General features: G+C 38.9%; 1 protein-coding gene across 9 annotated transcripts in view; it reads left to right on the top strand.

Annotated features, from left to right (window-relative positions):
* FMNL2 (formin like 2) overlaps nucleotides 1-24628 on the top strand; it is a 333194-nt gene that overhangs the window by 187848 nt on the left and 120718 nt on the right. For all 9 annotated transcript variants that reach the window (XR_008711915.1, XM_055572551.1, XM_055572544.1 and 6 more), the window contains exon 2: nucleotides 4103-4186. Coding sequence is in view for 8 of the 9 variants with exons in the window: in XM_055572544.1 (XP_055428519.1) it covers nucleotides 4103-4186 (84 nt within the window). In the remaining variant the exon portion in view is untranslated. The remainder of the gene's footprint in view (nucleotides 1-4102; nucleotides 4187-24628) is intronic.

Here is a 24628-nt window from a genome sequence, read left to right as displayed (position 1 = left end):
TTACCGAGTGCATGTTTTTATGTGTGGGTGCTGATGATAACTAGTTCTCAGGTTCAAAAAGACTTAGGACTCTTCTCATTCAGAAAGATGCAGACCTTTCTTCTGACCTTCAGAACTGTACATCTACCTGACTGCTTGAGTGTTTTCTTGGATGTTTCATAGCTATCATATGCCTAACCAGTTAGGGCCATTTAGAGATCTTATTCTTCACCGCCTCCTCCAGATCCGTGCCACCTTTGCAGTGTGCCCCTCTTAAACAGACTGCCGTTCACCTGTGACTCAAGGTAGAAACCAGGTGTTAACACTCAACATTCTCCCCCAGCCCTTAAGTCTATCCATTCAGTTTCACATACTATTTCTGACACCTATCCACCTGCTTCAGTCGAGATCTCACCTGCCTTGTCCCAGCCTACCGGCATTCATTCGAACTACTGCCCTGGCTGCTGCCGTTCATTTGAACTCCTCTCAACTGGTTCCCCTGATTCCATTTGTGCTGTTTCTAATCAGTTGTCCGTAAAGCACCCATGATAATCTTTGTAAAACATAACCTGATTATGTCATCTCATGCTTACAAGCCTTCACTGGTTTCTCATTGCACTGTAGAGCAAAGGAAAAGTATTGACTCCAGTCCTACATGGCTGGACATGGCCCAGCCTTGACTCACCTCTCCCACTTTATCTTTCCCTCATTTCCTCTCTTGTTTTCTCTCCAGCCATGTTGACTCACTTTCAGCTTTGATATATCCAACTGTTCCTTACCTTAGCATCTTTCCCCTGTTTTTTTCTGCTTAGAACACTTCCATCCACTCTTTACCTGACTTACCTTTTCTCATTTCTGGAACTTAACCTTAATTGTTATCTTTTCCTTAAGAAGTCTTTCCAGATGTTGTTGTTCAGTCACTCAGTCATGTCTGTCTCTTTGTGACCCCGTGGACTTCAGCATGCCAGGCTTCCCTGTCCTTCAGTATCTTCAGGAGTTTGCTCAAACTCATGCCCATTGAGTCAATGCCATCCAACCATCTCATCCTCTGGCATCCCCTTCTCATCCTGTCTTCAATCTTTCCCAGCCTCAGGGTCTTTCCTATGAAACAGCTCTTTGCATCAGGTGGCCAAAGAATTCAGCTTCAGCATCAGTCCTTCCAATGAAAATTCAGGGTTGATTTCCTTTAGGATGGACTGGTTTGATCTCCTTTCTGTCCATGGTACTCTTAGGAGTCTTTTCCAGCACCACAGTTTGAAGGCATCAATTCTTTGGCGCTCAGCCTTTTTTATGGTCCAGGTCTCACATCCGTACATGATGACTAGAAAAACCATAGCTTTTCCATGCTCTCTGTCCATGGAATTCTTCAGGTAAGAATTGCCTTCTGCACGGGATCTTCCCAACCCAGGGATCAAACCCAGGTCTCCTGCATTGCAGGCAGATTCTTTACCATCTGAGCCAACAGGGAAGCCCTCTTTGCAGATAGTTCAGTCTATAAGTTGCCTTCTGATAATCTCTAACAAGACTTATCAGAGTTTGAGAAGATTAGTTTGTTTCATCTTCTTCTCATTGGAATATGATGCTCCATGGGGACTGTATCTGTTAGGTTCCCCACTGTGCTGTGGAGCACAGTGCTTGTACTAGGGTGGTGCTTCATAAACATTTGAATGAAAGACTGTTTTATTAAAAGAAAAGTTGATCCAGAAAGGATTATCTTGGCTTTCTCTTTGCAGTAACAACAGGGCCTGCATCTAATTTCCGTAGCACTATTTGCATACTGGTCTGCGTGATTGTCTTGTGGAGTACTAACAGAAAGTCAGTTATTTGCCATTCTACTTTGATGCCAAAAAAAAAAAAAAAAAAAAAAGCCTGGCATTTTTACTGTTTGTCCTTGGAGTCCAACAGACTAAGTTTAGGTCCTGTTTTCTTCTGTAAAGAAGTCTTACCTTGAGTAAGCACTCCTAGGCCTGTTTTCTCATTTGTAAAATTGGGGAAGTTATATCTATCTCATGGGCTTGTTATGAAGATGAAATTATGTATAGAGTGCCCATATAGTGCTTGGCACCTTGTAGGAGATTAGGCATTCATTGTGTTGCCCATTTGTATCACGAGAGGTTAATAAGGACTTGGGGAAAAAAACTCATTTAATCTACCTTCTAATCTTATTATTCTTATTTAATGCACACCCAGGGGTACTAACATGTGGGTCAAAATCAGTTTAAGAGGAAATAATCTATCTCTTGGGTGCAAATAAGCAATGATGGGCTGGTTATTTGATGATCAATAATGTTGGGCTCCCTCAGAAAGACACGTATGGAATTCTCCTTTGCTTTATCTCAGGGGTAGTTGTTGAACAATATAAAAGTGTAATTGCAAATAAATACAAGTAGTTATTTTCTGTTTTACTTCAAGTAGATATTCCATAGAGATAGGCCATATGAAAATATTTTTCCCATTTTAGATATTTTTATGGAGAAACCTTGGCAGTATCATTGAAAACTCTGGAGTCTAAAGATTTTCTAATAATGTTGTAAGCTTTGGGGTTATTAAAAAATTAATATTCTGAATAAGGTTATTAGATTCAAATTGATACGTGGTACTTATCTACTACCTCCTTATGCACATTAGTCTGGATACTAGATTGAGCTTTGGGGAAAATGCTTCAGTTATATCAGTCAAAATCATCAAAGGTTAATTGTCTGCTATTAAGTCAGAATAACTCACCCACCCTCGGCTCTATTAAATTTGTTTTCCTGGATGACATGAGACAATAATGGTGGCAAGGGGAACCATTTCTCTGTAAGTCCAAGTCCTCCAGAGAGCTAGGGGTTTGAGCATTATAAGTTCAAGACCTCTACATTTGTCTACTCAAATATTGACCCAGGCTAGGGGCTATATTATTTATTATGAGCCAGATATGATTTAGAGTGTTGATACAAGGGTTTAGATGGGACAGTTAATACATGAAATTAGTCGAATATTTGGTTCAGTTGTTTAAAGCATGGGAGCTTTAGGGAGACCAGGGGAATAGGTAGGAATTTCTTCTGGGGCTCTCTCTTTCTGTCATGCTCCATGCCCAAGTATCTTGAAGTCACATCAGACCCAAGACAAGTATCTTGAAAATGTATATGAATGGTTATTTGGGACATTGACTAATGTGTATGTACCTGAATGTGTGCTTAGTTGCTCAGTCGTGTCCATCTCTTTGCGGACCCCATGGACTGCAGCCTGCTGGGTTCCTCTGTCCATGGGGATTCTCCAGGCAAGAATACTAGAGTGAGTAGCTATGCCCTCCTTTAGTGGATCTTCCCAACCCAGGGATCAAACCCAGGTCTCCTGCATTGCAGGCAGATTATTTACTGACTGAGCCACCAGGGAAGCCCTAGGAAAATTACCGTCAACACTATAGAAAGTGTGCTCTATTAATGGAGGAGGGTTTCATGAAGTCTGATGTCTGGACATCTTTTAGCTCATGATCCATTTCTCACTGCAAACCCCATTTCTCAGCTAAATTGAAAGTAGAGGTTACTGATATTAACCTATGTCATGAAGGAGCGCTGTCATCTCACAGAGGGGACGAAAACTGGTTGCATTGTTTTTTTCTCTTCTTTCATCTGTTCCTTTACTCATAGTCTATCAAAGCGAGTCAAAGTTGATGTTATCTATCAATGGTTCTGTTCATTGAGTTTTCTTCTAGTGTTTTCTGTTCTGTGTCTGGTGGGGCTGTAGTACTTCAAAAGGAATTGGGAGCAAATTTTGATAAGGATATAACAAAATCAAGTTCCCACTGTTCAAAATGGAAGACTCTTACTTCTCAATAACCTCTGGTGCTTTGTTGAGAAGACTGGGAGCCGGCTCTTAAGTGAAGAAGTAATTACTTTTGCTGAAATGCAAGTCTGTAGTTCAGAGCAGACCACCCCAGTGTCCCAACATAGGACTTCAGAGCCTGTCTCCTCCCATTCAAGCAATTTGATATTTAAATGACTTGTATAGGGTGTTTCTATTTCATCAGATGCTAGGAGTTGAAGTCATTAAAGAACCATAGTAGTATTCTTTGGCCTGCCCATGAGTGGCCTGTTATTCTTGTTGTGAGATGTGACATATTTCTTTTTTTTTCTCACAGAATGCTATGAACCTACCCCCTGACAAAGCCAGGTTGCTGCGGCAGTATGACAATGAGAAAAAGTGGGAACTGATCTGTGATCAGGTAAGAAACACTGATGCTTTTTGAACACATAGTGAGAGAAGAGAACCAGATTTATACCCTAAATATATCAGACTTTTTCCAAGAGATACATGGATTTCTGTTTTGTGATTTGCCTTCCTGTTTCTCATGACCAAAGAAAAAGTTAGAAAAAGACATTTTATTCTTGTATTATCTTAATTCTCGATTTTTAGATGTTTTGCATGTAAAATTTCCGATAAATCTGGTCAAGTGGTCAAATCAAATTTAGCTGATCTGTTTTTCTATTTATCTTACATAGCAGTTTATGCTTCTTGAATAATTCAGGTTCTCTAATTTAGATGGCTTTTCTTTTCATGTGTGTTGATACATATTGATGCCAGAAGGTGAATTGTTTATAAAGAGATGTTACTTAGGCTGATAAAAAAATTATTTCATATTTTGGCAAATCTCCAGCAGGTGTTTTTATCATTAATTCATAACAAATTTATACTCTTCAGAAGGATATAAAATAAAAAGGGAAATTCTCCATTTTCTTTCTCTCTACCCTCCAAATTCTACATTTTAGAGGTCCACTGGTAAGACTGAGGTATCTCCGTCTAGTTTGTTTTTGTTTTTTAGACACAATATGTGAATACCCACAAATACTCTTCTGTATCTTGATATTTTCATCAGTATACATGTCCTTACCGCATTCTTTTTAAATGTTACATAATATTCTGCTGTAATTGGTAGTAATTTGGGGGGTACTTCACTCCTGGGCTAGGTACCAGCTAGTTATTTCAAGTCTAGAAGGCTTACCCTCTAAAGTTAGACTGTGTATATTATGTATTAGCTCTTTGACTTTGTGCCATGAATGTCTTCAGGGGGATTGTGCCCCTCTCTGCAACCCCTGCTACCCTGGAAATTCCTGGGAGTGTTGTAATTCCTAACTCAGCTCCCTTGGGTCTCGGCTGTGGGACAGATTGTGGGGAGCAGAGGCATTTTCTGTTCCTCAAAGGTAGAGAGTCCATGTTCCCTAAGGAATAGATGTCTGCAGTTCTCATGGAGCGTCCCGAAGCGCCCATTGTGTGTTGTTTCACTTTAGCTCCTGAACTAAAGGAGGATGAGGACACCATCCTCTTTTCTCCATGCTATATTGAGCCTTACGAGTAGATAGAGGCTGAAGAGAAAGCTTATTGCCTAGGATCATGAGGCAAAAGAATAAAATTTTACAGATACAATCTTCTTCCTTAAGAGTTAATTTTCAATAAACATTACCTAAGTCTATTATTTCCAGGAAAAATGATTGCCAGGAAATATGATAGTGAACAAATAGTATAGTGATAATTAGTATAAAGGAAAGGTAACCACACAAATGAGAGAGATCCAAGGCAGGGGGTTAGAAATCCTGGGTATGACAGGGAGCCTAGAGCACAGGCAAAGGAAGGTTGTCTGGGGAGGTGGTTTCTGTCTCCGGCGTACCGGAAAGGAAAGCCTGTTGGTGACGGACGTTTCTAATACCTGTGCTCTTCTCAGCCCGTAAGTAGCTTCATAGAGTTGGTGGTGAGGTCTGGTGGGGATCTTGAGACAGGGGAGTAACAAGTCAGTTATCTTAATGTTTCTGAGTTTCAAATTCTCCAAGTTCAGGTTATTCTTTCCCTTCAATGTTAATAAACCAGGGTGTGGATGATTGAGCTACTTTATCCGTTCCTCTCGGTGGTCAGTCTCACACATACTGACAGCTGCAAACGGAGGTGGCTCTGTCAGTTGTGAAGTAGCATATGTGATTTGTTAAAAATAGTGAAATGATCATAAGTATTATTGCCACTAACCAACATTTAGTAAGCAGATTTTCTTCATAAGAGTTTTGTGTTAACTCTTGAAAGCAGTCATACTCATTAGTATCTCCATTTGACATACAGGGAAACTGAAACTTAGAGATTAAATCATTGCCAAAGGTCACATGGCTGTTATGTGGTAAAGGGGTGTAAAAGTCTGACCCTGGAGAATATGCGCATTCTGGGGGCTGTTCCCTTAACCACTAGCTCTTTACTTCCTTCCTTATAATGTGCTAAAGTACTAAAAATAAATGTAAAAATACATGTTATCTCTATTTCTCCAACTTGCATTCTGCTATGCTTTTCTGAGAGCAAGAGGAAGCTGGGAGTTGTAAGACAGGCACTGAGCCGCCATTATGGTGAGCTGCCATTTTTGGTTAACTGTTGGTTATTGTGGAAATTGTGGCCAGCAGAAAACTGGACTTTCTGTCACATATAGGTAACCCATTAGTATGTCACATGCATGAATTCTGTTTCTTCTCTGTATGTTTGTGAGGTGAAGGATAAAAACCATAAGTTTAGAGCATTCATAATGTATTTATATGGCAAATATAATGCGTTGGTATTTGTTGACTATCTGTTATTGACAGGAATTATGTCATATGTATTTATGGTACCTATCTATATCTGTCAATGGTACCTAATATGATAGACACTCAAAATACATTTGCTTTTGTGATTTCATTTATATGAAATCTCCAGAATAGAAAAACTCACTGAGACAGAAAGTAGATTAATGGTTGCCATAGCCTGGGACTGGGGGATGGGCAGTAACTGCTAATGTGTGCTGGTTCCTTTTTAGTGTGACAAAACTCACAGCAAATTACATAGTGTTGGGAATTACATAGTGTGATGATTGCATGGTCTTGTGAATATATTAAGATTATACACTTTAAAAGTGTGAATTTTATGATATGCGAATCACGCCTCAAAAGAGACATGTGCTTTTATAGCAACCAGAGATAGGGAAAAAAGAGGTGTGGAAAACTCAAGAGAAATAACTAAATGGGTGGATTTTCTTTGGATCCTAATCTGAACAAACCAACTGTAAAAAGACTTAGAGAAAATTTGGGATATTTGACTTGTGACTCCAAAGTAATTATGAGATGATTCCAAGAAATTATCATTGACTTTGTTGAGCTTGGTTTTGGCATTGGATTAAATAAGGATCCGTCTTTATTTTTAAAAAATGGTGTACTAGTATAGGGGTGAAATTATATGACTAAGACTTTTCTATAAAAAACTTCATCAAAAAATGGTACGTAAAGGAAATTTGGGAAAATCTTTAGTTGAATCTTGGTGGAATATGTTAGATTATAGTATAATCTCAACTTCTGTGAATTTTTGAACATGTATAATACAACATTTAAAAACAAAGATATTTGCTATTTTAATGATCTTCATTTTTTTCCCTCATCTGTAAAATGTAGTTAATACTAACATTCTTAAACTATTTTGAAGATTGGAGGTATGTATATAAAGTACATAGACTAACCCTGGACATATAGTAGGTGCTTCATAAATGGTATGGCTGCTTTTGCTGCTGCTGAGCAGCCCAGGTATTAAGTATTGGACCCATGATTATTTTTAGTGTCAATTTGTCTTCAAAAAATTCAGGAAAATTTACTGTTTTGAATCAGTCATTATGTTCTACAAATATACGATTTAAACACATGGCAGATGATGCAGTCAGGAAAAGCCACAGCTATAGATTTTCAGTCCAAGAAAATATCAAGGTGAACTTCTTTTCTGTGAAGTCTTAAAACAATGATCATGGTGTTTTATCATTGCTGCCTGATGCACAGGCCATTCTCTGGACCCTGAGGCTTTGTGCAGAATAGCATACTAAATACAAATGATAGTTTTATTTCTTTTAAAGCAAATAATGAAGATATATTATCTGTTATTTTAAAATACATGTTATAGGCAAGGTGTGAAAAGTGAAATTGGATATTAAATAAATTTAATTCTGAAAGGAAGTATGTGAACATGAGTGTTGGAGGACCTAGGGAGAGGTTACTTCAGGTTTTAGTCCTATGAAAAATTATTACGTGGACACTGTGAGTCATGGAACTGGTCATGTTTCTCCTTTTTTACCCTTGGCTGCCAGAATGCTCAGAGCTAGGTTTGTGGTCAGCTGTCACCCAGCATACAGTATCTTGGTGGGCTGTGTTCTATTTGCCAGTCTTATCTCATGGCTTCATCAAATTTTTCCTTCCCCCGTTTTTCCTCCACACTGATTTCCTCACTTACAAAAAATATTGTATGAAGCTGTAAAGTTTGATAAACCTTCTTTTTGAGCAAGATGAACATAAAACATATCCAATTATTGGTGAATAAAAATTATGTTTTCACGGATAATAACTTTAAAATTTGCTATCTGCTGTGGGCATTGTGCAGATCTACTGTTTTCCTTTAGGAAGTATATACAGAGGGTCAGAATGTCTTACTGTGATTCAGCTTTGAATTCCGTTGAATACAATTCACCATTTTGTTGGAATCATCAATTTTTTCATACTTTCAGGTGGTTGCAACAGGCTGTCACTTATTTTGTAAGTCTTTGGATAGTTCTCTTCCACCAAGAGGCTTCCCTGGTAGCTCAGCTGGTAAAGAATCAGCTTGCAAGGTAGAAGACCCCAGTTTGATTCCTGGGTCAGGAAGATCCCCTGAGAAGGGATAGGCTACCCACTCCAGTATTCTTGGGCTTCCCTGGTGGCTCAGATGGTAAAGAATCCTCCTGCAATGCTGGAGACCCGAGTTCAGTCCCTAGGTTGGGAAGACCCTCTGGAGGAGGGCATGGCAACCAACTCCAGTATTCCTGCCTGGAGAATCCCAATGGACAGAGGAACCTGTCAGGCTACATACGGTCCATGGGGTCACAAAGAGTCAGACATGACTGAGCAGCTAAACACAGCTTCCACTTATTCAAGAGAATGGGCCATGTTTATTGGTACATCTCCACCACCTGGCTTAGTGCTTACTAAAAGTGTGTTGAATGAAAGAGAGAATAGCTAAATAATGTTTGGGGGACAGTGGACAAGAAAGAAGAGAAGGCAGGAGGAAGAAGGTAGAAACGGCAGCCTGGAAGTATAGCTTTGCTGTTTCTTTATCCTTTTCGCCTTCCTCTACCTGTTGATGTAATTTGCTTGTGTTAAGTGAAACTAAACTTCATTGCTCAATTCTGGAAACTTTAGTAAAGAGGGCAAGGTGCCTGATGTATATAAGGAGGAGTTTATATGGGCATATCTGTGATGAAGCTCTATCTCCGCCTCCCATGGTCAACTGAAAATCCAGTTCTCTGGCTGATTTCAGGAACAAAGGGAGTAAATCTCAAAGAGTTTTCAACAATAACAGTATTTCAGCAGTATCCGTTAGTCCTTTCCTAGAATTACTGCATAAATGTGAAGATGACCTGAACTTAACCAACATCACCTAGGTCTCAGAGGTTAGAAATGGGAAAACCATATAACTCTGGTCTGAGTGGGAAGATAGAAGCTGAGAAAAGAGAGGCTTTTCTTTTGGATTTTGGATGGTGGTAGGGGAATGCCAGAGAAGTTATTTCTGTGCTGTAGTCAGCAGGTAGAGTTCCATGAGGCCATCAGTACGAGGACTCAGTGGGGGCAATGAGCTAGTTTTATTATAGCCTGAGGTGACAATATGAGAGTAAAAAGCTGAGTTCTTGTGGCAACTGCACACAAAACTGCAAGCTGTGTAGCAGTAAGAAATCTTTCTCACTGGTCTTTTTACCTGGGCAGAGAGGGAAAGCCCTTGCTCATGATCCTGTGATCCCTACATAGACCCTCTGCTCCCTAAACACAGACCCTGTGCTCCCTAAACACAGACCTTGTGCTCCCTAAACTCAGATCCTATGCTGTACTGGTTGGCTTTGCAGTCTTGACTATTTCCCATGCATGAAGGGTGGAGGCTGCACATACAGACCTTAGAGATCTGGATGAACTTAAGACTTTAAGATTATTATATGTGGAAGGGTTGTTAGAAGTCATTTATTTCAAGCCACTCTAAATTTTTCTACTAGAAAAGTTAACAAATGCTTGTCAAAGAAAAGAAAATTTAACTGTACTGGGTCATATGAAGTAAAGCAGAAGTCCATTTGCCTTTCCTTTCTGTTCACCTGACTTATTTTATAGTTGATGAAATGGAGGCTCAAAAATATAAATGACATGGCCAGTGCCAAGGCCACTCTGGCTACTTAGACAAGAACACCAATTCCAAGCTCCAGTCATGAGCCTTTTTAGTTATTAGGGACCTGGAAACAATACATTAAAACAAACAGTCTTATGGACTCTGTGAGAGAGGGAGAGGGTGGGAAGATTTGGGAGAATGGCATTGAATCATGTAAAATATCATGTATGAAACGAGTTGCCAGTCCAGGTTCGATGCACGATACTGGATGCTTGGGGCTGGTGCACTGGGACGACCCAGAGGGATGGAATGGGGAGGGAGGAGGGAGGAGGGTTCAGGATGGGGAACACATGTATACCTGTGGCGGATTCATTTTGATATTTGGCAAAACTAATACAATTATGTAAAGTTTAAAAATAAAATAAAATTAAAAAACAAACAAACAAAAAAAAAAACCCAAACATTGTGGTAGGTAAGAGGCTATCACCAAGGCTTCATTCTGTGGCTTCTCAGGCGATATTAGTGTAGAAGGGGCATGATCTATAGAACTTAGTGGTGGTGGTGGACTTGGTTCATAAATTTCCTCTGCTGGGTAAGTGGAAGTGGTCAGTCAAAAATTCAGGACCTTGCAGATGACTAATACTGATGGGTATAGATTCCGTGAATGTATATAATCCTGTCCCCTAATGTTAGCAGTACCACACCTGAGCTGGGTTAGAAAGCTTTCTTGTGACTTTGCTGGAGACCACACAATTTTGTTTTTTGTGGGGGGCGAGGAAGGGAGAGTTGATTTGGCACAGCTCTACCTTGCCCCCTAATGGCTGGCTCTTGCTTGGCATTATAACCTAGCAAGAGACAGGGGTCTTTCCTTACTTTGCTTGTATAGAATGATATGGGAGAAGGAGATTAAAAACAAAAAAAAAGGGGAGAGTGAAGAAGTGGCAGGAAATCATACCCACTTAGACTCAGCTTCCTGTGTTTAGCACTTCAGGGAGATCAGATTGCAGCTATCCAGGCTTGGCATGTGTACTGGTCAGGAATGGGGAAGGTCCTTCCTCCCACTCAGCGGGTGCTGAGCCAGGCCAATGGCTCTAAGGTACTCCAGTGTGCTAAGATACTCTACTGCACAAAGGTACTCGAGTGTACTCAGATATGCCAGTACGGTGAGAGTAATTTTCCTTTTTAAAAAATAAATGTATTCATTTTTAATTGGAGGATAATTGCTTTATAACATTGTGTTGGTCCCTGCCATACATCAGCGTGAATCAGCCATAAGTATACATAGGCCCCCTCCTTCTTGAACCTACCTCCCTCCAACCTCACATCCCACCCCACCCCCAGGTCGTCACAGAGCACCAGATTTGAGCTCCCTGCATCATACAGCAAATTCCCATTGGCTATCTATTTTAAATAGGGTAATGTACATGTTTCAGTGCTACTCTCCCAATTCATCACATCCTCTCTCTCCCCCACTGTGTCCACAATCCGTTTACCACATCTGCATCTCCATTGCTGCATTGCATCTAGGTTCATCAGTGCCCTCTCTCTAGATTCCATATATATGTGTTAGGTAGCTTTTTAAAAAAAATTTATTTTAACTGGAGGCTAATTACAATATTGTGGTGGTTTTTGCCATACATTGACATGAATCAGTCATGGGTGTACATGTGTTCCCCCATCCCGAACCTTCCTCCCATCTCCCTCCCCATCCCATCCCTCTGGGTCATCCCAGTGCACTGGTTTTGAGTGCCCTGTTTCATGCATGGAACTTGGACTGGTCATCTGTTTCACCTATGGTAATGTACATGTTTCCATGCTATTCTCTCAAATCATCCCACCCTTGCTTTCTCCCATGGAGTCCAAAAGTTTGTTCTTTACATCTGTGTCTCTTTTGCTGTCTTGCACATAGGATCGTCGTTACCATCTTTCTAAATTCCATATATATGCGTTAATGTACTGTGTTGGTGTTTTTCTTTCTGACTTACTTCACTCTGTATAATAGGCTCCAGTTTCAGCCACCTCATTAGAACTGACTCAAATGTGTTCTTTTTAATAGCTGAATTCTGCTGTGTACATGTACCACAACTTTCTTATCCATTCGTCTGCTGGTGGACGTGTAGGTTGCTTCCATGTCCTAGCTATTATAAACAGTGAACATTGGGGTACACTTGCCTCTTTCAGTTCTGGTTTCCTTGATGTGTATGCCCAGCAACTGGATTGCTGGGTCATATGGCAGTTTTGTTTCCAGTTTTTTAAGGAATCTCCACATTGTTCTCCATAGTGGCTGTACTAGTTTGCATTCCCACCAAGAGTGTAAAAGGGTTTCCTTTTCTCCGCACCCTCTCCAGCATTTACTGTTTGTAGACTTTTTGATTACAGCCATTCTGACCAATGTGAGATGGTACCTAATTGTGGTTTTGATTTGCATTTCTCTGATAATGAGTGATGTTGAGCATCTTTTCATGTGTGTGTTAGCCATCTCTATGTCTTCTTTGGAGAAATGTCTGTTTAGTTCTTTGGCCCATTTTTTGATTGGGTCATTTATTTTTCTGGTATTGAGCTGCATGAGCTGCTTATATATTTTGGAGATTAATTCTTTGGCAGTTGTTTCATTTGCTATTATTTTCTCCCATTCAAAAGGCTGTCTTTTCTTGCCTTGCTTATAGTTTCCTTCATTGTGCAAAAGCTTTTAAATTTAACTAAGTCCCATTTATTTTTGCTTTTATTTCCATTACTCTGGGAGGTGGGTCATAGAGGATCTAGCTGTGATTTACGTCAGAGAGTGTTCTGCCTATGTTTTTCTCTAGGAGTTTTACAGTATCTGGTCTTGCATTTAGATCTTTAATCCATTTTGAGTTTATTTTTGTGTATGGTGTTAGAAAAGTGTTCTAGTTTTATTCTTTTACAGCTGATTGACCAGTTTTCCCAGCACTACTTGTTAAAGAGATTGTCTTTTCTCCATTGTATATTTTTGCCTCCTTTGTCAAAGATAAGGTGTCCATAGGTGGATGGATTCATCTCTGGGCTTTCTATTTTGTTCCATTGATCTATATTTCTGTCTTTGTGCCAGTACCATACTGATGACTGTAGCTTTGTAGTATAGTATGAAGTCAGGCAGGTCGATTCCTCTAGTTTCATTCTTCTTTCTCAATATTGTTTTGGCTATTTGAGGTTTTTTTGTGTTTCCATACAAGTTGTGAAATTATTTGTTCTAGTTCTGTGAAAAATACCGTTGGTAGCTTGATAGGGATTGCATTGAATTTATAGATTGCTTTGGGTTCAGACACGACTGAGCGACTTCACTTTCACTTTTCACTTTCATACATTGGAGAAGGAAATGGCAACCCACTCTGGTGTTCTTTCCTGGAGAATCCCAGGGATGGGGGAGCCTGGTGGGCTGTGGTCTCTGGGGTCGCACAGAGTCGGACATGACTGAAGCGACTTAGCAGCAGCAGCAGCAGCAGTAGTGTACTCATTTTCACTATATTGATTCTTCCGATCCATAAACATGGTATATTTCTCCATCTATTTGTGTCATCTTTGATTTCTTTCATTAGTGTTTTATAACTTTCTATATATAGGTCTTTTGTTTCTTTAGGTAAATTGATTTCTAAGTATTTTATTCTCTTCATTGCAATGGGATTGTTTCCTTAATTTCTGTTTCTGTTTTCTCATTGTTAGTGTATAGGAATACAAGGGATTTCTATGTATTAATTTTATATCCTGCAGCTTTACCATGCTCTCTTGTCTTTTTTAACACAACTGATCCTTACCATTTGAATGTATTTAATCATTAAGAATATAATTATTTTTAAACCCTTCACTTGATTTCTAATACTATTTATTTTGAAAGACAAGGAAGTTACTTACTGGGTAACTTAGTAAGCCACTTTGCCACTAGAGTCAAATTTCCTAAAATATTGAAGAGCATACATATATCTTTTTTTTTTTTTTTTTAACTATTCGTGTTTCTGTGAGCCAGTTAGAGCTCTTCTGAGCTAGGTAAGCAAATATTACTGGATACCAGTAAATGATTTTTTATGGATCATCAGATTCCAGATCATGAGGGTTTGTTCTTGGAGCCCCAGGGGAATTAAATGAGAAGTGATGAGAAAGGGTGGGAAGGATGGGTTGTAGCCTGCTTCAGTGGCAGCTGCCAGGTTAGTCATTGGAACAGCATATGGATGACAGAGGATGAGATGGTTGGATGGCATCACTGAATCAAGAGACATGAGTTTGAGTAAACTCTTGGAGACAATGAAAGACAAGGAAGTCTGGTGTGCTGCAGTCCATGGGGTCACAAAGAGCTGGACATAGTGACTGAACAACAGTAGATAGCATACTCAGTGGAATAGAAGCTGAGGGAAAAGATAGTGATGCAGCCACAGTCTTCCCCTTGCTCTGTTCCCTCTCTTCTTGCTCCAAGACTCTAGGTTTAATCTGCCTTAAACCTCCATCCCCAAGTTCCAGGCTTTGATTCTGTATTTAGTACCACTCACTTCATTGAGGCTTTCAGCTGTCTCCTCAGCAGCCAGCCATCTCCTCTGCCTCTCCCCCTTGATTCCTTTGGCTCGCTGACATTATTACTGTTTTTAATGTTATTTGGTGTTAAATTGTTTGAATTTCTACTATATTTCCCGAATCCTGTGATGTGTTGAAATGCTGTTTATTTCAAAATCATTCTAGGTTTTGGGGTCTGTTTCATTCATTTTAAAGTCTGTCTTTCAAACCCGTAATATTTTTCTTTTACCGTTTGGTTGTTTGGTCTTGCCCTTCTATGTAATCCTTGTTTTGACTATGCATTAGTTGGATTTTTTGTTTGATATTTTCTTTTCTAGTTTACCTTAAAAATTCACTGTACATCTTATAAAAATGAGAATTTTCTCTTGTATACCAATAAAGTCATCACAATTAAAATGAGTAAGTAATTTCTTAATAGCATCTACTGCCCACTTCATATTTCACAGTTTTCTTAATATTCTTCCCACCTGGTTTTGTTCAAATGAAAATCTAGTCCAGAATCAGGCACACATTGAATCTAGTGGTTATATTCTTTGTTTCTTTCAGTCTAGAACAGAGTTTTATTCATGATGCTCATATAGTAAAGTGACCAGGTAAGCCATTTTGTAGAAGGTTTTGTTTCCTGCATTTACCTGGTTGATGAGGTGTCTGAGCTCCTGAATTTCCTGTTAAATAGAAGTTATTTGTAAAGATATGGTAGATTGGTGCTGCATCTTTTGACTGGAATATGAGACAAATAATGTCTATCTCACCATTAGATAATAAAGGTCAAAGAAGCAGATGAAAACCTGATTTCTCTGTTGTATGTTTTCTCCTCATGCAGAAAGGAATCTGTGGGCTGTTATTTTGGCATCACATGTCCATCTTGTTACCTGTCAGCCTTGTACCTCATGAGTTTTAAAATCAATTTCCTATTTTTGGCTGAATCAGTTGCATTAAGAGTTGTAAGAAGGCTCTGTAACAACCTGGAGGGGTGGGAGGGAAGGTTCAAAAGGGAGAAGACATATGTATAACTATGGCTAATTCATGTTGATGTATGGCAGAAACCAATACAGTATGTAAAGCAATTATCCTTCAATTATAAATAAATTTAAGAAAAAAATTTTTTAAAAAAAGACTTGCAAGAAAAAAGCTCTGAGTTTTAAAATTTTTTTTTCCCTTCAACATTAAGCTAGCACATAGTGTTTCATCTGGTATTCATTTACCCTGGAATATAATGATCCCTGTAATTCTTTCCCTCAATTGTCATTTTTCACAGTAAATCATTAGTTTGATACCTCAACAGGTGACAAATGAGTTCTCTTTGGCTTCCTTTTCTGAATAGCATTGTGAAGCCATGGATTTTCATATTCAGTGTATTTCAGTCATTAGGGCTTGTTGAGGTCCTTTAATAGACTGGAACCTGGTGGTCTGGAGTCGACTGATAAGAAAGTAAAGGAGAGACAAAGAGGCTGATATTCCTTGATTTACGCAGAAAGCCAATAAAGCCCCTGCACGGGGCTTGCTCTGTTCACGAAGGCCTCAGACGCCCTGTCAATGGGGTGAAGGCGCAGAGCACCTTCTCAAGAGGGTCTTAGAAGCCTGGGCAGGAAAGTGAACTCAGAGAGCTTCTGCGCTCCAGGGGATCAACCTGAAAAAGAGAGGGAGAGAGAGTGAGAGAAAGAAAGAGAAAGAAAGACACGGGGACCAGAGCTCTGATGGAGCAAAGGTGTTTTAATCAACATGGTGTGGGCATATATACTGTCTTACAAAGTAGTTATTCTCAGCAAAGATAAAGATTAAAATTCCAGACTTACAAAACATAGGCAATCCATATTGAGGAGAGAGATTTGTAAACAATCACTTTTACTGTATGGTACATAAAAAGGAAGTGGGTACTTATCACCGTATAGAAAAACTAATGAAGGAAATACCTGGATTCCTCAGTCCTGGGAGAGGCTTGCCTCTCCTCTTAATTCCTGAATATTCAGGAATTAATAAGGAGCTGAGAATTCCTGACAGATCCAAAACAGCACACAGGAAGCCTTCTGTTAAATGCTTTCTGACAAGGTTTTTTTTTTTTTTTTTGAGGCTCATGTTAACAGCACTTTAACATTTGAGAACTTCATGCTGGCTCCTCTGTCCTTTTGACATGACCCTATTAATTCTTTAAGATGGCTTTATGGTGCAAAAGTAATTTTTTAGGAATAACTTGTACTTTCCTTGCACTAGACCTAGAATAAGACATTTCTCCAAGGAGCCCTATTATTTTGCCTGGGAGCATGGTATTAGAAGTTGTCATATTATTAAGTTGTCACAGCTGCTGGGTGAATTTGCTTCTCAGTTTAAGTATCTAGACCTTGAAAATGTATGTCTAAACATTGTAAGTTCATACTGGTATTTTCCAAATTAATTTTTATAAGTTAATTTACTTATTTTTTATTTTATAATTATCATTTTCTCATTGAAGTATTTGATTCCTAACATCAATAATTTGTTTTCCTATAATATTAAAAATTTCAAAATAACAATCAATATCATTACTAACTAAAATATTACTAAAATTACTAAGTGAAGGCTATTTTTTTTTGTACTTTTGTATCCTCAGAATGCATCCTATTAACAATGTCCAATGTACTATGATTTAAAAGTATCAGCACTTGATGTTGATACCTTTTCTGTTATTAACTTCCAGTATAAGTTAGAGTAATGCTAGTTAACACACAGATGCTGTGTTAGATTCCTAGGACTTCCATCACAAATGACTATAAACTCCATGGCTTAAAACTACAGAGTGTTTTATCACAGATCTGGAGACCCAAGAAGTCTGGAACCAAGCTGTTTGCTGGGCCATGCTCCCTCCAAGGCTCTAGCAGAGAACCCTTCCTCTCTCTTCCAGCTTCCAGTGGCTGTAGGCATTCCTTGGCTTGTGGCTGTGTAACTCCAGTCTCTTTGCATGGCCTTTTCAAACTCTTTTCCTTGTGTCTGTTTCCTCTCTTCTGTCTCTTATAAGGACACTTAGCACTGGATTTGAGCCTACCTGCATCCTCCAGGGTGATCTCAACTCAAAATCCTTAACTTCATTGTATCCACAAAGACCCTTTTCCTAAATATAGTCACATTCACTGGTTTTTTCAGTTAGGATATGGGCATGACATAGGGGTTGGGGGACACCATTGGACCCACTATGTAGATACCCAAGACACTTAATGATTTACATAACAAGCTTGTCTTTCACATAACAATCCAATTTAGTACTGTTGATCACGGGGTGTTAAATTCTACATTATAAATCAGGGACCCAGGTAAGGCTGTTTTCAACATAAAGTTTCAGCTTTGCAATCAAAAGATGAAAACGAGGTGCACACCTGGGGAGTTTTTTGGACCAGGCAGTGGCAAGTGTTGTTGTTCAGTCATGTCTTACTCTTTGTGACCCTAGTAAACAGCTAGTCTCTGCTATGATTACCAATTTTGATAGTCTGATAGTTTAATTCATTTTAGATTGTGATCAACTTAATTTTTTTTTTATGTATTCATTAGTTTATCCATTGAGGACACATTTAGTTGTACAGGTGAGGGGTAAGAGTAGAGTAAGAGAGGATATGAGTCTGAGTTTTCTCAAAACAGATGACCTCATATTTGGAGTTGGAAAGAACTCTAAATGGTTAATATTCAGTTGGCCAAAAAGTTCATTTGGGTTTTTCTGTAAGATGTTATGGAAAGACCCAAGTGAACTCTTTGGCCAACTGAATACTATAATACCAGTGTATTATGAGGTCCAGTAGGGGACCAGGCCAGGCATGATTGGCTTTGGGACATGCATTTTTGCCAAATTAAAAAAAGAATTGTCTCTGGGTTGAGATTTTAAAGGGACTGTCCTTTTCTTGAAGTCTCCAAACTAGAGGAAATGTTATTGAGTTAGTTGCTCTTAAAAAGAAGACACCTTTCTTTCAGTTTCCCTCCAGAAAGCAACGTTTCTCTTCCATTATGACTTACTCCAGGCCTCCGATTTCTTGATTCTGAAACACTGGAGAACTGTCAGAAAGTAGATGCCAGCTCTCTGTATGGTGAGCTTTCTAATGTTTAATATCTCTGGAGTCATGGAAAATGAAGCCTGAACCTAGAAGCCAGTTTACATCTTCCCTCATCCAGAGGTGCCCTTTGTTATACAATTTTTATAGTGAGAAAAGACGCTGGCTTATCCCACAGGGATCGAGAGAGGAACAGAAAACGGGGAGAAGGTCAGCTAAACAAGAAGGGGAGATTATTTTTTTTTAAAGGAATCCTTTTTGGCAGCTTGATGTGAATGCTTTCTCAGAAGTGCTATTCGGCATGAGCAGCCAGAGCAAGAGGCCTGGGGCTCAGTTTAATGTGAAGAGTTTATCTTTTGCCAAAATGAACGTGAACATCACATTGCCTGCCTTCCTGCCTGTGAATACAAATGGAATTACAAGCCCCCCTAACCACCCCCCACCTTCCCGCACCTTAAAACAACTAAATTGCCTGAGCTGACTCAGACAACTTGGTTATGCTGTTTGAAGAAAGCTTTATTGTATAAGCACCTTTTGTAAACTTGGGGATACTATTACAGGAAAGGAAGACTCAGAGAGCCAATTTAATGTATATGAGCTACACTGAGCTTGACCTCTGATACTATCTTTTAGGAGGTAATTTATTTATTAAGGTGTATTAGCCAAGAATTTCAACCAGGTAGTACAAATACTACTTTACATTATTTTAAGCCTTGGATATCTAGCTCATCACCTTTGCTGTGGAAGGTTGTTTTTGTTTAATTTTCATGAAAAAGATAAGTAAATGACTTTTGGGAAGTTATCCAGCAAGTGGTTGAGCTGATACTAAAAAAATACTGAAAATTTTTGTGTTCTGAGAAGCACCATAATGGTTTGGAAAAATTTTTTGTTAAAACTGCCAGTGGATGACCTGGATCACCATGTGATTGTGGCTCTTTTCATCAATCCATTCATCGTTAAGTGATTTATTGAGTACACACTGTGAAGAGTGATGAGCTGGGTGCTGTGACATTCGTGGTTCAGAAAACACAGTGCTGAATCTTTCAAAAGAAGAGCTTGAGGAAAGAAGAAGACGACATCTTAAACATAAATAATGAAAAGATTGTTTCTCCAATGGCTTAGCAGTTAAAGAATCCGCCTGCAATGCAAGAGACTCTAGTTCAATCCCTGGGTTGGAAAGATCCCCTGGAGGAGGAAATGGCAACCCACTCCAGTATTCTTGCCCAGAAAATTCTGTGGACAGAGGAGCCTGGCGGGCTACAGTCCATGGGGTTGCAAGAATTGGACGGGAATAAGTACATACAAGCACAATGAAAAAGGTTTAATTTATTTCTTTTACATTTATTTATTTAGGCTGCATTGGGTCTTAGTTGCAGCACATGGGCTCAGTTGCTCTGCAGCATGTGGGATCTTAGTTCACAGACCAATGATCAAACCCACGTCCACTGCGTTGTAAGGTAGATTCTTAACCATTGGACCACTAGGGAAGTCCGAAGACTAAATATAAAACAGAGCTTTCAGTCCCATATTCTCTCCTACTTATCTGTAGCATTCACTGTAGATCTTGATGAACTTTAAATTACATGTTTTAAAAGAAGTTATTTTCTGAAGTCACTGAGGAAATTAAGGTATCTGTTGTCTTTATCCCTGCCATAGTAGTAAAACAGCATTTTAATTTCACTTAAATAGCAAAAATAGGAATTGTTTTTTTTTTAAGTAAGTTTATCTATTTTTTAATTGAAGGATAATTGCTTTACAGAATTTTGTTTTCTGTCAAACCTCAACATGAATCAGCCATAGGTTTAAGGAATTGGTTTTGATTTCCAGTTAGACTGTAGATGTTGTGGGTGCAAAGAGATAGAAGGAAAGTGAATTAGAAATGTGGTTTGGGTTTATACATACAGCTGTATGTAGGGGAAGAGATTGTGTATATTCTGTATCAACATGATGGATGTTAGCTATGGACCAGACCATGGTTTTGCAGCATCTTCAGGTGCTAGAAATACCATCATTGTGCTGAGATTTGTTACCTCTTCACAAAAACTTTGATCCAGCGGCTCGACTAGGCTATTGATGTATGGGCTCATAGTTTCACATACAATGTTCCAAGTCCATCTAATATCCTGTGAAATAAACACCCGTAATAGATGTGTTATTGTATTAATATATCTCTGTCACAGCTAGCAAATGTTTTCAACGATGACCAATTTCAAAGGAGCCGCTTCCACGTCCCTTTTTAGCCCGTCCTTGTCAGGCACTGCCTGAGAGCCTGATTTAATGACTAATTTTGACCATGTGGATCACAGATTGAAACTATCTGAACTTTGTGATCTGAAGATTAAAAGAAGGGCTTATTAGAAAGAAGTGGGTATGTGTGTGTTTATTATGTTAAATAGGAAATTGTGGAATATCTAAAAAGAAATCATAAAAGTCCCAACTGGAGCTTAGTTTTAAGATTTAGGTTTTCAGGTTGGTAGCACATGTTACTTTTGTTTTTATGTTTTAAAAGGTGAATATATGTCTAGGAAATAGGGATGTGTGTTGGGTTGCTGCAAACTACGGCAGATTGAATAAGGATGGTGGATAAAGAAAATCTCATGAAATGTCAGTGAAGATAAAGTAATAATTTGAGGAATGCAGGTACATTCGGACCTTGATGGAAACAGCTGTGACACAATTCCCAGAATTTTTATTTCTTTAAGTAGAATTATGAATGATTTATGTAAATATTTTGGAAATTGTAAATCTAAGAGATCTGTATGACCCCCTTGGAGTGCATTATTTATTACAAAAGTATTAATTGGCAAAGTTGACTATTTAGCTTGTAGATTTCTTTTTAATTATGGCAAGTGAGACCAACAAAATACCAAGAACAGCTTTTAGAAAGAGCTATGCTCAGTAACTGAAGAAGGAAATGGCAACCCACTCCAGTGTTCTTGCCTGGGATGGGGGAGCCTGGTGGGCTGCCGTCTATGGGGTCACACAGAGTTGGATACTACCAAAGCGACTTAGCAGCAGCAGCATGCTCAGCAACAAAGTAAATAAATTATTAAATAAATTACTTTGAGCTACTTTTTTTTAATCATCTTCACTGAGGTATAATTTATATACAACAAAGTTTACCAGTTGTGCTTTTCAAAGTGGCTGGACCATTTTGCATTCCCACCAGCCGTGTCATAGAGTCCCAGTTACTCCAGATCCTCACAACCTCTTGGGTACTGTTTTTTTAATTCTAGCCATTTTTATGGATATATAGTGGTATCTCTCTGGTGGCTTAGCTGGTAAAGAATCCACCTGTAATGCAGGAGACCTGGGTTTGATCCCTGGGTTGGGAAGATCCCCTGGAGGAGGGCATGGCAACCCACTCCAGTATTCTTGCCTGGAGAATCCCCATGGACAGAGGAGCCTGGCGAGCTACAGTCCATGGTGTTGCAAAGAGTTGAACATGACTGAGGGAATAAGCACAGCACAGCACAGTGGTATCTGGAACTGTGGTTTTACTTTTCCTTTCCCTAATGATGAATATCTTTTTATGTGCTTATTTACCGTTTGTGTACTACCTTTGTTGAAGGATCTGTTCAAATCTCTTGCCTATTTTTTAAAAATCAGGTTGTCTTATTATTGAACTGTTGAAGTTTTTGTTGTTGATACATTTGTATTTTATTAGAAAATCAATCAAAACATCCAACTTCAAATGACAGAGTAAACAAATTGGTAGCATTAAGTAGGAGCTGATGTCAAATAATCCAGAAGTATCAGGTCCTGCTTCCAACTTTATGTAGAAGTTTTTAAAAAATATATTCTGGATACAAGTCTGTCACATATATTTTACAAATATTTTCTCCTAGTTTGTGCTTTGCATTTTCATATTCATAAGTATCTTTCAGAGAATTAAAGTTTTTCTGGTAATCAGAATTTAGTTTATCTTTTATTTTTTAAGTGGTTCATTTTTATAGCCTAAGAAATCTGCACACTTAAGTCAGACAAAGATTATCTCCTATGTTTTCTTCTAGAAAATATATGGTTTTAATCTTTATGTTTAGTCTATGATCTATTTTGAGTTAATTTTTATGCATGGAATGAAGTAAGGCTGGAGATTCACTGCTTTTTCCCCATATGTATATACAGTTATTTCAGCCATTTGTTAAATAGACTGTAGTTTTTCTGTGAATCACCTTGGTATCTTTGAAAAACGAATTGGCTATATATGTGTGGGCCTATTTTTGTTTTCTTTATTTTGTTTCCCTGATCTTTATTTCTATCCTTTTTCCATTCAACACTCTTGATTGCTGTCCTGAAATCAGGTAGTATGAATTCTTCAACTTTGTTCTTTTGTAAAAATTATTTGGCTATTCTATTTTTTTTTTTTGCATTTTTATATAAATTTTAGAATCACCTTGCCAGTTTCTAAGAAAAACCCTGAAGTCTTTTGATTGAGGTTGCAATGACTCCAGAGATCAGTTTCAGAACTGATAATCTTAACAATACTGTATTGGTTCTTCCCATCTATGTATGTGGCATCTCTGTTTATTTAGGTCTTTAATATCTTGGAATGTTTTGAAGTTTCTAGTGTACAGGTCTTGCACATATTTTGTTAAATTTATCCCTAGGTATTTCATGATTCTTAGTGCTATTTTAAGTGATACATTTTAATTTTTAAAGATTTATTTCTTTATTTTTGGCTGTGCTGGGTCTTTGTTGCTGCGTGTGGGCTTTCTCTAGTTGTGGTTAGCCGGGGGCTACTCTCTGTTTTGGTGTGTGGGCTCCTCACTGAGGTGGCTTCTCTTGTTGCAGAGCACAGGCTGTAGGTGTGGACTTCAGGAGTTGCAACACGGCAGCTCCGTAGTTGGGGTGCACATGCTTAGTTGTCCCATGGCATGTGAATCTTCCTGGAACAGGGATTGAACCTATGTCCCCTGCATTGGCAGGCAGATTCCTAACCACTAGACCATCAGGAAAGTCCAAGTGATACATTTTAAAAATGAACATTTCCAGTGGTTTATTTTCAGAGAAATATTGTTTCTGAACAGCCTTTCACCACTTCATTGGTCCCCTTTTGCAGAAAGGTGGTTAATGCTATCTATAGCAATACACTTATCAAAACCAAGTTTTATAGTAGACCACTATCTCAGTGACATCTGCTTGATTCTTATGTTTACGTCTATGCTGAGTAAATGAAAGAAATTGGTATGGGAATGATTAAGATCTGATAACTTTTCCTGTATTTTCATCCTTATGTTCTGTTCATAAGGATGTTTTCTTTGTGGTACCAGTCACTTGTTGACATTATTGGCAGCTTCCATCTCCATTTCTTCCCATGCTGTCTAATTTGAAGGTTTACTTATATGAATTACACCCTTTGGTTCACCAAGTACCTACTGAAAGTCTATGAATTTTACCCATGTATTTGCACACTGTATGAATTGGGGCAAATGAAGTTTCACAGAATCCAGATGGTATAACTTACAGTCCAGAAAGTGTGAAAGTGTTAGTTGCTCAGTTGTGTCCGACCCTTTGCAACCCCATGGACTAGCCCACCGAGTTCCTCTGTCCATGGAATTCTTCAGGCAAGAATACTGGATTGGGTTGTCATTCCTTTCTCCAGGGGATCTTCCCCACTCAGGGATCAAACCCATGTCTCCTGCATTGCAAACAGATTCTTTACCATATGAGCCACCAGGGAAGCCCAAAATGAAATTATCAGTTGCTCAGTCATGTCCAACTCTTTGCGACCCTGTGGACTGCAGCCTGCCAGGCTCCTCTGCTCCATGGAATTCTCCAGGCAAGAATACTGGAGTGGGTAACCATCATCTTCTCCAGGGGTCTTTCCGACCCAGGGATTGAACCTGGGTCTCCTGCATTGCAAATGGACTCTTAACTGTCTGAGTCACCAGAGAAGCAGAAAAGCAACTCTTAAAACAAGAGCTTCCAATGCTTTCACATTCTTGAATGATTGAAAAATATTATTGCTC

The sequence above is a fragment of the Bubalus kerabau genome, chromosome 3 (assembly GCF_029407905.1).
Source record: "Bubalus kerabau isolate K-KA32 ecotype Philippines breed swamp buffalo chromosome 3, PCC_UOA_SB_1v2, whole genome shotgun sequence".
Taxonomy (NCBI): domain Eukaryota; kingdom Metazoa; phylum Chordata; class Mammalia; order Artiodactyla; family Bovidae; genus Bubalus; species Bubalus kerabau.
Note: the sequence above shows the minus strand (reverse complement) of the source record. Positions and strands in the feature narration are given on the sequence as shown.